At 52.6% G+C, this 12,930-nt stretch overlaps 1 protein-coding gene across 3 annotated transcripts; it reads right to left on the reverse strand.

Annotated features, from left to right (window-relative positions):
• Positions 1-406: 406 nt before the first annotated feature.
• On the reverse strand, positions 407-6,293 carry YBX2 (Y-box binding protein 2). Of its 3 annotated transcripts, XM_056115086.1 has the most exons (9): positions 5,914-6,293; positions 5,206-5,269; positions 3,854-3,887; positions 2,903-2,992; positions 2,059-2,343; positions 1,793-1,896; positions 1,359-1,536; positions 912-996; positions 407-776 (listed from the first exon to the last, which is right to left on the reverse strand). In XM_056115086.1, the coding sequence occupies exons 1-8, from the start codon at positions 6,188-6,190 to the stop codon at positions 946-948; spliced, it is 1,083 nt and encodes a 360-aa protein (XP_055971061.1). In that variant the 5' UTR covers positions 6,191-6,293; the 3' UTR covers positions 407-776; positions 912-945. The 3 variants fall into 3 exon arrangements, with proteins under 3 accessions (XP_055971061.1, XP_055971063.1, XP_055971062.1); XM_056115088.1 differs by lacking the exon at positions 2,903-2,992; XM_056115087.1 differs by lacking the exon at positions 912-996.
• Between the last annotated feature and the right edge of the window lie 6,637 nt (positions 6,294-12,930).

Consider the following 12,930-nt stretch of genomic DNA (forward strand, 5'->3'; position numbering starts at 1 on the left):
TGGTGAAGGCACTCACAAGGATGGGCTGAGACAGGGACTGTAACTCTTTCTCCCCTGACCTCAGCTGGAATCCAAAGAATCCTGTGAAATGGGCAATCACCCCCCACTTACAATCTAGCTATAGCTTTCATTTACTAGTAAATGCTAATAAATTGCAGCGAGCGCTAGTGCCAGCCACAATCTCAGAACTTTACAAAACATTCCTGCCAGGGTGGTAGGCTCCCTGCCCCACAGCCTGGAGAGTGAAGCTCACAGAGCTGAATGCTGCTTTGGAGCTGCTGGCCAGACCCTGGGACAGGCCTGCGCACAACCCGCTCCACGCCGCCCCACCACCCCGCCCCCAGCTCCAGTCTGTTGCCAGCAGTTCTCCGAACAGAAAAAGGCAGAGACCAGGACAGCAGGAAAGCCTGTTTTTGTTTTTACTGGAGGCTCAGGTGGCACATGACAGTTCATAAAATGGCTTCAGAGGTAGGGGGAGAGGGGAAACAAAAATAAACTGGGGTGGGAAAGAAAAACCGCCAGGAAGAGGGAAGAGTTGGCTGTTTCCTTCTCAGCCTGTTTAGGGACAGGAGTTGGTGCCTCTGAGCAAGGATGGATCCCTCCTTCAACCCTTGGTAAGGGAGAGGCGGGGAAAAGCAAAAGGCGGTTATTGCTTTGGCTCTCCTGAGTCTCACGGAAAAGGGGGAAAGCCGGTGTTTTGATGTCATGAATTGTGGGAACGTGGGGGGAGGGAGTCCTGGATAGGGTACAGGTTAGTTGGAAAAACTGGCCGATACCTGTGAGGAGAGAGAGGGAGAGAGAGAGGGAGGGAGAGAGAGAGAGAGACAACAGATCACCATGGAGAGCTCATCATGACCTGATCTTGGCCCTCTCGGCAGTCCACCCTGGGCTACCCCAGAGCAGCCCCTCACCAGATGGTGGCTCTGGGTGTCCTTTGAGTTGGAATCACTCCAGTATGGTGGTGGGGGGGTCCCCACTGTTGATGGGGGCTGAAGTCTAGAGAGAACAAGAGTGGTCAGATTAGACCCTCTTATTTTTTTAAAACCCCCAACTTCAGCTTAGCCTCACCTTTTCTCTCTCCGTTCCTCCCCCACACCAGTTCTCCCAATTTATGTCCACAACTAGTGGCATTGCCCCAGGCGGAGCCGAGAGGAGTGTCTGGAGAGGATGACAGTCTGATCACCTCTGTGGGGGCTTCCTGAGCCTACCAGGGTGGTCCAGCTATACTGGCTCTTTGGGGTGTGGGCAGTGCAGGAGAGAAAACCCAGGAAGTGAGAGGAAGTGGCTAGACAGATAGGAGACGGGGGAGTTGGTGCCAGTGTCCTGGTCTCCTCCCCACAGGAGCTATCTCAGCTCACCTCTGGGGCTGTGGGCTGCCTGGGCCCGGGGGGCTGCTGCCGTCGCCGCTGGAAGTAGGGGCGGTTTCGTGGGCGCTGGGGCTCAGGCCGGGAACCATCAGTTGGACCTTGGCTGGGTTTGGTCTCACCATCCCCACCTTCTGTGGTAGGCTGCTGGGGTGGCCTGGGACGAAAAGGCCTAGAACAGAATAAAACAGGGAGCATGGTACAAAGCACCTTCGACTCTACCGGAACAGGGGTCACCTCTGTTCCTCAGCCCCAGGAGGACTGACTGCTCCTTGGGCACCTGAGAATGGACCCTCAGCCACCCAGCCCCACTGTGCTCCAGAATCTTCTTAGAATGCGCCTACTCCCTGTCCTCTCCTCTCTCCTCCTCCTGGGGACCAAGAGTGGAGGATGAGGGGAAGACAGCATCCTAAGAGAGGGAGTCTTACCTTCGATACCTGGGCCGGAATCTGGGTGGGGGGACCCGCTCGTCTCCCTGCTGTTGGTCCCCCTCCAATGGAGCTGTCTCTTTGGTTTCAACCCCATCAGTACCCTGAGAACAAACAAAGGCCCGGATAAGGAGGGGAACATCAGTTGCCCAGGAGCCCGGCGTCCAGCCAGCTTTCCCCAGCCCTCAGTTCCACTTCCTCAGCGAACTCCTTACCAACGCCCATTCCTTCCCCAGGACCTGTGCTCACGTTCCTTTTCCCCTCACCTCTATAGGTTGCTGCTGGTTGGGGGGCCGAGGGCCTCGCACAAAGCGCCTTCGGTAGAAGAAGGGTGGTGGGCGCCGGCGTCTGGGCCGCTGCCCGGAGTCTTCAGCTCGCTCCCCTTCACTGCCTGGCTCTGTCCCGCCTGAGGGGGCCTCTGCCACCATGGGTGGTGGGGCAGCTGGGCGAGGCCGGGGGATGAATCGGCGGAACCTACGTCGGTTGGGGGCATAGCGGCTGCCCTTCACTGGCACACCCCCAGGCCCAGTTACATTAGCAGCTTCTGCACCCTGGAGAGGAGGTGGGAAGGAAGTAGTAAGGAGGTTTCCCATGAAGATGCACGCTCCCAAACTGGCTGGGATCATCCCTCGTGCCAGCTTCCCTTCTGTGACTCTACCTCCTACTTCCTCTCCTCCCCCAGGAGGTCAGTGGTGTTTTGGCCCTTCAAGAAGGGGCCACTTTGGCATCTTGTCCTCTTGGAGAAATTGCTTCAGGACCCTTGAATTTAAGACTGATGGTGGGGAAGGGATGGAGAAAGAGGTCTGGCTTCCTCGAGGACAGACTCTTCCTTGGGGACAAGGTCCATGTGAAAGACAGCCATGGAAGTGCTTGGTGAACTACAGAAAGACCCAGCTGTCACTGCATGGCGGTGACACTCTAGGATGGTGGGACGGTGCTGGAAGCAGCCAGAGTATTAAAGACAACGACTGGGTGAGCTAGCGTTTCCGACAGCTTGGGCTGCTCAGCCAGCAGAAACGCTGGGTTTAGGAGGGCCAAAACCCTGAGAGAACCTTCAGTCCACCCTCCCAGTAGTCTCCTCAACTATAGGTCCCTCCACAGCCCCCAAACCTTCTCTCCTTCCACGACATCAAACTCCACAGTCTCCCCATCTCCAACGCTGCGCAGAAACTTCCTGGGGTTGTTTCTCTTAATAGCTGTCTGGTTAGGGGAAAGGTCAGAAGGGTGAGGACAGCAAAATGAGAGTCTCTCACCCTTGATGGGCCACCACCCAATTCATTCTTTCCAACATTTTGTGGACTAGGACCGAAGGATGGAGCAGAGAGAAGGTAGGAAAATGTGGCAGTGGTGGGAGGGGGTGGCAGGATAAAGCCGTGAATTAGGGGCTTCAGGGGCAGCAATGGTGCAGTTGCTAGTGTCCCCACATTCCTTCCTCCCTTTGCCCTTCAGGGATTCTTAAAAGGCAGGCAAGAAACACGAATTCGAAAGGAAAACAAAAAGCAGTGGTAATCTTAAGTTGAAAAGCGGGCAAGACATACTGCGTTTCTTACCTCAATCCTACTGAGAGTTCTTTCCACCAAAGCAGTGGTTCTCAAATTGTGGTGAGCATCAGAATCACCTGGAAAGCTTGTTAGAGCAGACTGCTGGACCCCTCCCCCAAGCCTGATGGATTCAGTAGCCTGGGGCAGGGCCTGGCAATTTGGACATCAGGTGTTGCTGCTGGTGCAGGGACCACACTTTGAGAACCACTGCACCCAAATCACTCTAGCCTATCTCTGCCCTCCGAACAGTGCCTGTGATTCATTTCTGGAGCTGCGACAGGTTTCAGTAGATGGTGAACATGCCAAGCCCAGAAGACACCCCAGGCATTTCTTAGAGACAATCCGACACAAGTGGGGTCAATGGGCTGGTTAGTACAGGCACCTGGGGCAACCCGGGAGGGGCTGGTTTCCTGGTTGTGAAGGAAAAGGCTGGAGAAACAAGATCTGGTCTAAGGATTATGGCAAAGACCTTCAGAGAGAGGCGAGGTTCTTGCCCTGGGAAAGTTAACCTAGCTCTTACCTGGTGAACAAAGACATCCTCCTTGGTGTCATTCCTGCAAACAGGACGGGTTGTTAAGGCAGGGACTTTGTCAGGTCCTCACCTCCTCTGAGTTCTCCCTAGCTGCCCATTCCGGTGGTCAGTGGACCTACTTCGCCAGCTCTACTTAGCACTTCAGGGGTAGACAGAACCCAGGGATGAGACAAGAGTCAACAGAGGCCCCCAGAAGAGGCAGAGAGAAGAGTGCCTTAAGCCTCAGTACAAAAACTGGGTTTCATGAGGAAAGGACTGAGGGAAGGAGCTGGCAAAGGCACCTTGAAGGAGCTGGGCCAACTCTCTACCTGCTGAGTACTCCACCCTCCACCCCAGGGGCTCCTACGAACCTGGTAGTGCCAGGTGTAACTGTCCCGAGCCAATACCCACTCTCCCAACCCCCGTCCCCTCATGGTTGGAAAATTCCGCTGCCTCTTTCCTTCTACAGTTGAGGGAAAATGTGGAGACAGTAGAGGTATAGAACAAGTCTGAGAAGGAAACAGTGTGCCAAGAATTTGCTCCAAATGTCACAAAATTCAATTAAATTCCCCTCAGCCTGGAGGTGAATCCCAGGGTCAGGCCCTCCTTACACTGAATGACCAAGGGAGACAGACCATATTCTAATCACGCCTTACCCATTTACCCTACCACCCTAATAGGGGCTGGGAGACTTCCCTCTAGAACCTCTCAGGAGTCCTATTTCCAGAATTAGGAACCCTTCCCTAGAATAAATGATCTATCTTCAAGCACTTGGATCTGCATAAAGGTCAGCCTGCTAAGAGGGAACTAGGGTATCCCAGGAGAAATGGGTTTCGGCAGAATGCCAGGGTTGGGGCAGGGCCTACTGGGGGAGACCAGGCTCTGGGACCGCCTCTGGCTGAGCTGGCTCCTTCATTCTCCAACCCCCATCAGCCTGTCCCATCAGATGGGGAATTCAAATGAACCTCAAATGAACCGAAGGGAGGTTAGTTATGAAGAGTGCTGTATGTGTTGCTTGAAATAGGAAATGAGGATTCCAGCCTGGAGCCCTGAGGCACAGAGATGCACAGGTACATTGTGCGCCAAGGACTTGGCAAATTAAACCAGAAGGTGAGACAGACAAGCCCGGAGGGTCACAATCAAGTATGCCAAGTTCCTAGATCATTAACCCCCTGCTGCCCTTGAGCTTGCGAAAGAGGCTTCATTCTTGCCCCCATCTGTGCTGTGACTTTCAATCAGCATCAGCTGGTATTGTAACCATGTGCCTCCTGAGGGGCAGAGATGAGGTGGGGAAGGTGTCCGGCCCCATAGGCCAGTTTGGAAGACACCCATTCCACCCTCTCCCTGGGTTTCTTGGATACCTGTTGATGAATCCGTAACCATTCCGGACGTTGAACCATTTGACAGTGCCCAGGACCTGGATTGCTGCCAGGCAGAGATGCAGTGGGGGCAGTAAGATGGGGAGGGGGAAGAGATGGTGTTGGACTCAGTTCTGAGACGCTCCAAAATCTAATATTCTATTAGCTATTAAACTTAACTCCAAGCTAAGCAGATTTTACCCAATTGCTTCAACACTTCCTTATCCCAGATTCACCAAGTGCAGAGTGCTCAGATTACCAACGCCTTTCCAACTCCAAGGCATGTGCCTCAGACCCTACAAAGTCAGGCCCTCCATCTAGAACCAGATACTTACCTGGCCCACAAATCCCCACCGTCAGGTCCTAACTGAGGCCTTTTCTAGCTCTCCCCCCAAAAAGGGTCCCCCTAGCCCCTGCTTCAGGGCTCATTTAGTACTAAACGGAGTGGACTAAACCAATTCCCCCGCCCTCGTGGCCTGACCCTGCGGGGTCCCCCTCCGGCCGCTGGACATGCCCCCCACACCCTTCTACCAGGGAGGCACCAGTTTTTCTCCCAGGAAACTACTTTTGCTGCAGCCCTCAGCTCAGGTGGTCTGCTGAGCCCCCGGGAGAGCCCGACCTAGCTCCTGCCGGAGCCCACCGAATCCACGATGCCCCTCCCCCAGTCCGTCCGCCCCTTAAAGCCGCCCAGGCGCGCGCCACCCCCCTCACCCAGCACCGGCTTGTCCGCCTGACTCCGGGCCGGGGGCGCGGGGGTCCCCGAGGCCGCTGTCGCTGGGTTGCCGGGGGTGCGGGGGCCCGGAGCTGAGGGGGTCCCTGCAGCGGGGCCTGAGACGGCCCCGACCCCGCCGCCGACCGCCCCGCTGCCTGCTTTCTGTGGCTCCCCAGCGGGCACTGGTACCACCACCGCTACCACCCCAGCAGCCGTCGCGGGCACCGTCGCCGCGGGGGCTGCTGTCGCCACCGCTGCCGCCTCCGCCTCGCTCATCCCGCCGGGTCCAGTACCGGCCCCCGCCGCCACCTCCTCCGCCGCCGCCGCCACCGCCCCGGCCCCTCCCCCCGGCTCGCGAGCCCTCCTGGCCGCTCGGTCCTCGCGCCCCGAGCCGCGCCCTCAAGCCTGCAGCGGGCCCGAGCCGAGGCCAATCGCGGTTCGCAGCAGCGGCGCGAGCGAGCCCCGCCCCCCGGCCAAAGGCCAATCCCAGGGAACCAGGCCCCAGGCCCGGACGCCGGCCCCGCCTCCCGGGCTTCGAGCGGAGCCCGAGCCGCGGCCTGCTGCCCCGTAAATACACCTGAGCCCCGCCCCGGGCCCATCACGTGACCGCCCCTAGCCCAACTCATTGGCTGGCTTCTTTTCCCCTCCCCCGCCCCTTTCCACCGGCCGCGGGAAATCAAACGGGCTGGTCGCGCCCCAACCGCCACCTGATCCGCACACGATGGGCGGGGCGTGGGGCGCAGCTGTGGAGTTGCCCCAGACGACCAGGTCGGGGGCTGGAGCAGCCCCTGTTCTGGCTATGAGCTTTACCACTCACCTGCACCTTCGCGACCGTCCTTGCCGCCTTTTCCCAACCTGTTCCATCCTCTCTCTAAAGAAGGTCCCCCCGGCCCACCCATTGCTGGGTAGGCTAGAAAGTTCAGCATAACTTTTTTTTTTTCAGCCCACGGTCACTCTTAAAAGTGTTTTCCCAACTTTTATCTTGCATGTTTTGCATGTTTCGAGGTAAAAATCGATATATAAACCAAACGCACAACTCATTACTGAGTTTTGATAAATACGTTCATCCATGCATGCAGCACTCTAGTCCAGGTATTCATTCTTGGTCTTCTGAAGGGCTAAGCAATTGCTTTACAGTCCTAAATAATTCCACCCTCACCACAAGTTCATCGTGACGTCTGTCACCGTTCACTTCAGGGCCCACCATGTCTGGAAAATAAGGTCCCTAGTGCTTAAGGTGCATTATGGAGAACTGGGAATGAACACCGGAGGCCTGTGTGCAAGGCAAGCACCTTACCTGCTGTACTAAACCTGCTGTACTCTCAGCAGCCCCTAGCTCCCTGCCCTCTTTCCCTGTCCCCTCTTTTCTTCAACTCACCAGGCTCTTCCAACTCAATCCATTTGCCAGGTATTTTTCTTTGCCTAGAACATACTCTCCATACCCTCCCACCGTATCCTTCAGGTCTCTCAGGTGGTTTGTAGGATCAGATTACATATTAGTCATTATCAAGCCACCCTTTATTCAAGGCATGGTTGTTTTTTGTTTGTTTGTTTGTTTGTTTGGGGTGAGGAGACCGGAACGTACCCAGTATTCAGGTTTTATCCTGGCTCTGTGCTCAAGCATCACTCCTGTCAGGATTTGGAGGGCCAAGAGTGGTGAAGGGGATCAAACCCAGATCAGCTGCATTTAAAGTAAGCGCCTACTGGCTGTACTATCTCTCCAGCCTCTCGTGACATTAACCCCATCCCTGGACTATAAACTTCACAGCTCTAAGCGTAGACCTTGTGCTTTGCGCCTGGATAGTGCCTGGCGTAACAGTGACTTCAGTAGTCCCCAGAACATTGATAAGAAAGCTTCCTCGGAAGCCGGGAAACCAGGCCCTAGAGAACGGAGGCTCCAGAGCCGCTCGTCCTGATGGCCGCCTCTCTGACCTGGCGAGGACGCGGCTGCTCCAGACAGCGCGTATTTTTAGTTGGGCCGGCGCGCCCGGAGCAGCACACGTGTTCGCGCGCTTCGCTCAGCCCACGTGCGCCTCCCCGGGACCCGCGTTCCTCCGAAGCAAGCCAGCGCAGTTCTCCCTTCCGCCAGCCGCCAATTACGAGCCCGGCGCGCCCTCTGCCGGCAGCTCTCCTGGATGCGGCCAGTTCCGCTTTTTCAGGCTTTCCACGGGCTACTTTTTTATCGCACCCAGGCATTGGGCAGAATGCGGGAAAAGAGAAGAGGGCTGGAGAGAGAGTGCAGCGTGTAGGGCGCTCACTCTGGGTTCTGACCCTGGTTCAGTCCCACCCTCCACCGAGAGAGAGGAGAGAAAGAGAGGAAAGAGAGAAGAGAGAGAGGGGAGGAGAGAGAGAGAGAGAGACAGAGAGAGAGAGAGAAGCTCATGGAAAGGGAGGGCTAAGTCCTGTTGCAGTGAGATTAAAATAGGCAACTAGCAGTGCTAGGAGCACTAGAAGCACTGTGGTATCCATGGTCAACAACAGGCAAGAATCAAAGACAAATTATGTACTGTGTGTCCGGATACAGTAGATAGGGCGTGTGCCTTGCATGTGGCTGACCCAGGGTTTGATCCCTAGGACCCCATATGATCCCTCAAGTCCTGCCAGGAGTGATCCATAAGCACAGAACCAGAAGCAAGCCCTGAGCACCACCAGGTGTGGCCAAAAAACAAAGTAAAAAATTGGCAGATGCCATTAGAAGATGCAACTAATGTAGAGCCCTGTATATAACTATATGTATAGTTATATATCTCATTCTGTATCTTTTCTTTTTTTTTTTTTTTTTTGCTTTTTTTTGGTGTCACACCTGGCGATGCACAGGGGTTACTCATGGCTCTGCACTCAGGAGTTACTCCTGGCGGTGCTCAGGGGACCATATGGGATGCTGGGAATCGAACTCGTGTCGGCTGCGTGCAAGGCAAATGCCCTACCCGCTGTGCTATCTCTCCAGTCCCTGTATCTTTTCTTTCACATTTTTTTTTTTTCACATTTTATGGTGCTTAACAAACAGACTGAGTGCATACGCTGCGTGAAGGAAATCCAGTTTCGATTCCGGGCAGTTCATGGTCCCCTAAAAGCAAAGGTAGGAGTAGCCCCAAGCTAACTCCAAATATTTTTCAAATGCTACTGACAAAATTGGCCTCAGGTAGTCTACGGGAAAGGCTTCCACCTTTTTCTGTCATTCTCCTTCCATTTTCTCTTACCCTGACGAAGTTGTCTCCTGCTGTGCTCACTGGGTTTTGTTTGTTATTCTCCTCTCCCTTTGATTGTTGCCGTGACAGGAGATCACACACGCTTGTTTATGGTGCTTGCACATGTACTTGGCTGAGGGTCCTACCCTTTAGTGGCAGTGCTTGAGCACTTAGTTATTTGTGTGTCTGAGCTTTATGGTGGTGCTGGACATCCAAATAGCTGGGTCACTGCGATCAAACTTGGGCATGTGGAATGATGCCTGAGGCAGAACTTGGCCTTGCAAGGCAAGTCCTTTACTCCCAAGATAATCCTGAGAGTTTGCCCACTTTTGAAAAATAAAACAGGGAGGGGGGAGAGATAGTACAGTGGGTAGGACACTTACTTCACATGTAGCCGACTGGCACCTGATATGGTTCCCCCAGCCCCCAGGAGTGATCCCTGAGTGCAGAGCCCTGAGCACTGCCGGGTGTTACCCCAAAATAAAAACAATCCATATTTTCTAAAATTTGAGGTCAGAGACATAATATAGCAAGTAGGGTGTTTACCTTGCACATGGCCATCCCACGTTCAATCCCTGGGATCCTATATGGTCCCATGAATACCGCCAGGAGTAATTCCTGAGTCAGAACCAGAAGTAACCCCCAGGCAATGCCAGGTGTGGACAAAAAAACAAACTAATAACAGCAACGACAGTAGGAAAAAAAAAAGGATTCTGGGTTGCACTAGGAGGCCATGCCTGCTCTGTGCTTAGGAGATCATGTAGTATCAGGGATAGAACAGAGTCTGCAGCATGCCAAGCAACTGTACTATCTATCTGGCTCTTTTTTGCGGATTTAAAAGAAGACATGCAGGGCTGGAGCGATAGTACAGTGGGTAGGGTGTTTGCCTTGCACACGCCCAACCAGGGTTTGATTCCCAGCATCCCAATGGTCCCCCGAGCACCACCAGGAGTAATTCCTGAGTGCAAAGCCAGGAATAACCCCTGTGTATCGCTGGGTGTGACCCAAAATGCAAATAAATAAATAAATAGAGACGTGCACAAGAATGTGAAGGTGGGAAGCTGGAGGAGATGTGAGCAACCATTTTTTTTTTTAAAGGGCATACCCCCAGTGGTACTCCGAGGCTGTTACTCTGGTTCTGTGCTCAGGAGTGACGTCAGGTAGTACTTGGAGGACCATATGCAGTGCCAGGGTTGACCACATATAAGGCAAGCTCCTTACCCCTATACTGTAATTCCTGCCCTGGGCATCCAGTTTTTTTGTTTCGTAAAGAGCCACATCCTGTGGTGCTCAGCGGTTACCCCTGGCTCTGCACTCAAATCATTCCTGATGAGGTAGGGAGACCATACAGGAAGTCAGGGATCAAACTGGTTAGCCTTGTGAAACATAAGCACCCTACCTGCTGTATTATTCCTCTGGCCCTGGGAATGAATTTTTTAAGGTAAGATATATAGTTATATATCTCATTCTGTATCTTTTTTTTTTTTTTGCTTTTTTGGTGTCACACCTGGCGATGCACAGGGGTTACTCATGGCTCTGCACTCAGGAGTTACTCCTGGCGGTGCTCAGGGGACCATATGGGATGCTGGGAATCGAACTCGTGTCGGCCGCGTGCAAGACAAACGCCCTACCTGCTGTGCTATCTCTCCAGCCCCTGTATCTTTTCTTTCACATTTTATTTTATTTTTGTCACACCAAAAGTGCTCAGGGCTTACTCCTGGCTCTGCATTCAGGAATCATTCCTGGTGGGACTTGGGAAAACATATGGGGTGCCAGTAATTGAATCTGGGTTAGCTGCATGCAAGGCAAGCACTCTACCTGCTGTGCCATCACTCTGTTTCTTACTATTTGGACAAACTGGCAGGCTACCGAATGTAGCGTGCCCACACGGCAGAGTCTGGCAAACTCCCTGTGTCATACCCAATATGCCACATACCAGTAACAATGATGGGTCTCATTCTCCTAAAGAGCCTTGAATATAATCTCAGGGCTAGGATGAAGGAGACGTTACTGGGGCCTGCTCGAGGCAGTCGACGATTAACAGGATGCTTTGTGATTGTGACTGTGATTGTTGTTGTTGTTATTTTTATCGTACAGGGGATGGAATACAGGGCCTCGCATATTTTTGTCTGGGGTTTGGGAGGGACCACACCCGAGGTGCTCGGGGTTTACTCTAATTAATTAATTAATTCTCTGCACTCAGGAATTAATCCTGATGGTGCTTAGGGAACCTTCTGTGATACTGGAAATAGAACCCGGGTCAGTTGCATGCAAGACAAGTGCCCGACCCATCATCATATTATCACTATAGTCCCAAGGGCCTGACACACTGAGGCATGTGCTCTACCATTGAGCCACATCCCAAGCCCAATTCCACTTATTTTAATGAGAAGCCCAGGAAGAATAACATAGTGAGGGGCTTGATTAGGGGCTTATTTGAAATACCCAAGAAGATAATGCTAGCAGGCTATTGGAGGTGTGAGTACATAGGCTTGAGTCATACATTTCATTCATACCTGATAATTCTCAGGGAACTATGCTGAGCTGGGGATCAAGCTGGGCCTCTTTTGTGTGACACTGTCCCTTCCACCTAGCACTCCAGCCTTTGAGTCAGGCCTTTGGAGACCTGAGCAGATAGGCTGTATAGCTTTAAATCTGGAGAAACTTTCTACAAAGTATCTATTTCTCTAGTTTCAGGGACAAGCCCAGAGAGGATAAGTGACTAAGCCAAAGTTAGGCAGGGAAAGGCCACAGCAATTGTGTTCAGGGCTTACTCCTGTCTCTGCACTTAGGAATTACTCCTAGTGCTTCAAGGAACCCTGTGAGACCCCATGGATCAAATTTTGCTTGGCTGCATGCAAGGCAGTCACCCTACCCACTGTACTATTGGACCGGTAGCTGTTAGTGTATTTCTTGAGCTGTTTCCATATTATTCCTTCTTCCTCTTTGAAAAAAAAATTTTTAAACTTTGAACCGCTGGACTGGAGAAATAGTATAGCGGGTAGGGTGCTTGCCTTGCACTTGGCTGACCTGGATTCAATGCCCCTCACACTCCATATGGTCCCCCAACCCTCACCAAGAGTGATCTCTCAGCACAGAGCCAGGAGTAAACCCTGATCACCACATAGTGTGGACCCAAAATAAAAACAAACAGTTTCTATCATTCCAGCCCCTTGTATTTGGTTTGTTTGTTTGTTTTTTTCTTTTTGGGTCACACCCAGCAGCGCACAGAGGTTACTCCTGGTTTATGCACTCAGGAATTACTCCCGGCGGTGCTTGGGGGGCCATATGGGGTTCTGGGAATCGAACCCACCCAGATCAACATATGCAAGGCAAATGCCCTAAGTCCTACCTGCTGTGCTATTACTCCAGTCCTTGTATTTGTTTTTAAAATAAAATTAATTCTGGATTCCGGCAGGCGAAAACCTCCAGAACCCAGTCGCCACCATGCCCATGGCCACTCTCCACACACTCAGGCAGAGCATCACCCACAAGTTGAATCTATTACTGAACTGCATGGCCACATTTGTGGCTGTGTAATACTTCAAACCACACACCCTATCCATACTCCAAGATTACCGCACCACATTTGATATGGTTCAAAGTAGGAGGCAACCAATCTTAGAGGGAAATATACTATTTTTTTTACAGATGCACATATAAAAAGCACACAAGGCTCAAGCTTTAACAACATGTTAGTGATCTCTTATAGAAGGGCTTAATGACCCCCAGGTGAAATACAACAATTTTCACACTCTTTTCTCTAAGGATACTTTTTTGTAGCATTTTCAGCGGTTTTTCATAGCAAACAATAAAAAATATATTATT

The sequence above is a fragment of the Sorex fumeus genome, unplaced genomic scaffold, assembly GCF_029834395.1.
Source record: "Sorex fumeus unplaced genomic scaffold, SorFum_2.1 ptg000028l, whole genome shotgun sequence".
Lineage (NCBI taxonomy): Eukaryota > Metazoa > Chordata > Mammalia > Eulipotyphla > Soricidae > Sorex > Sorex fumeus.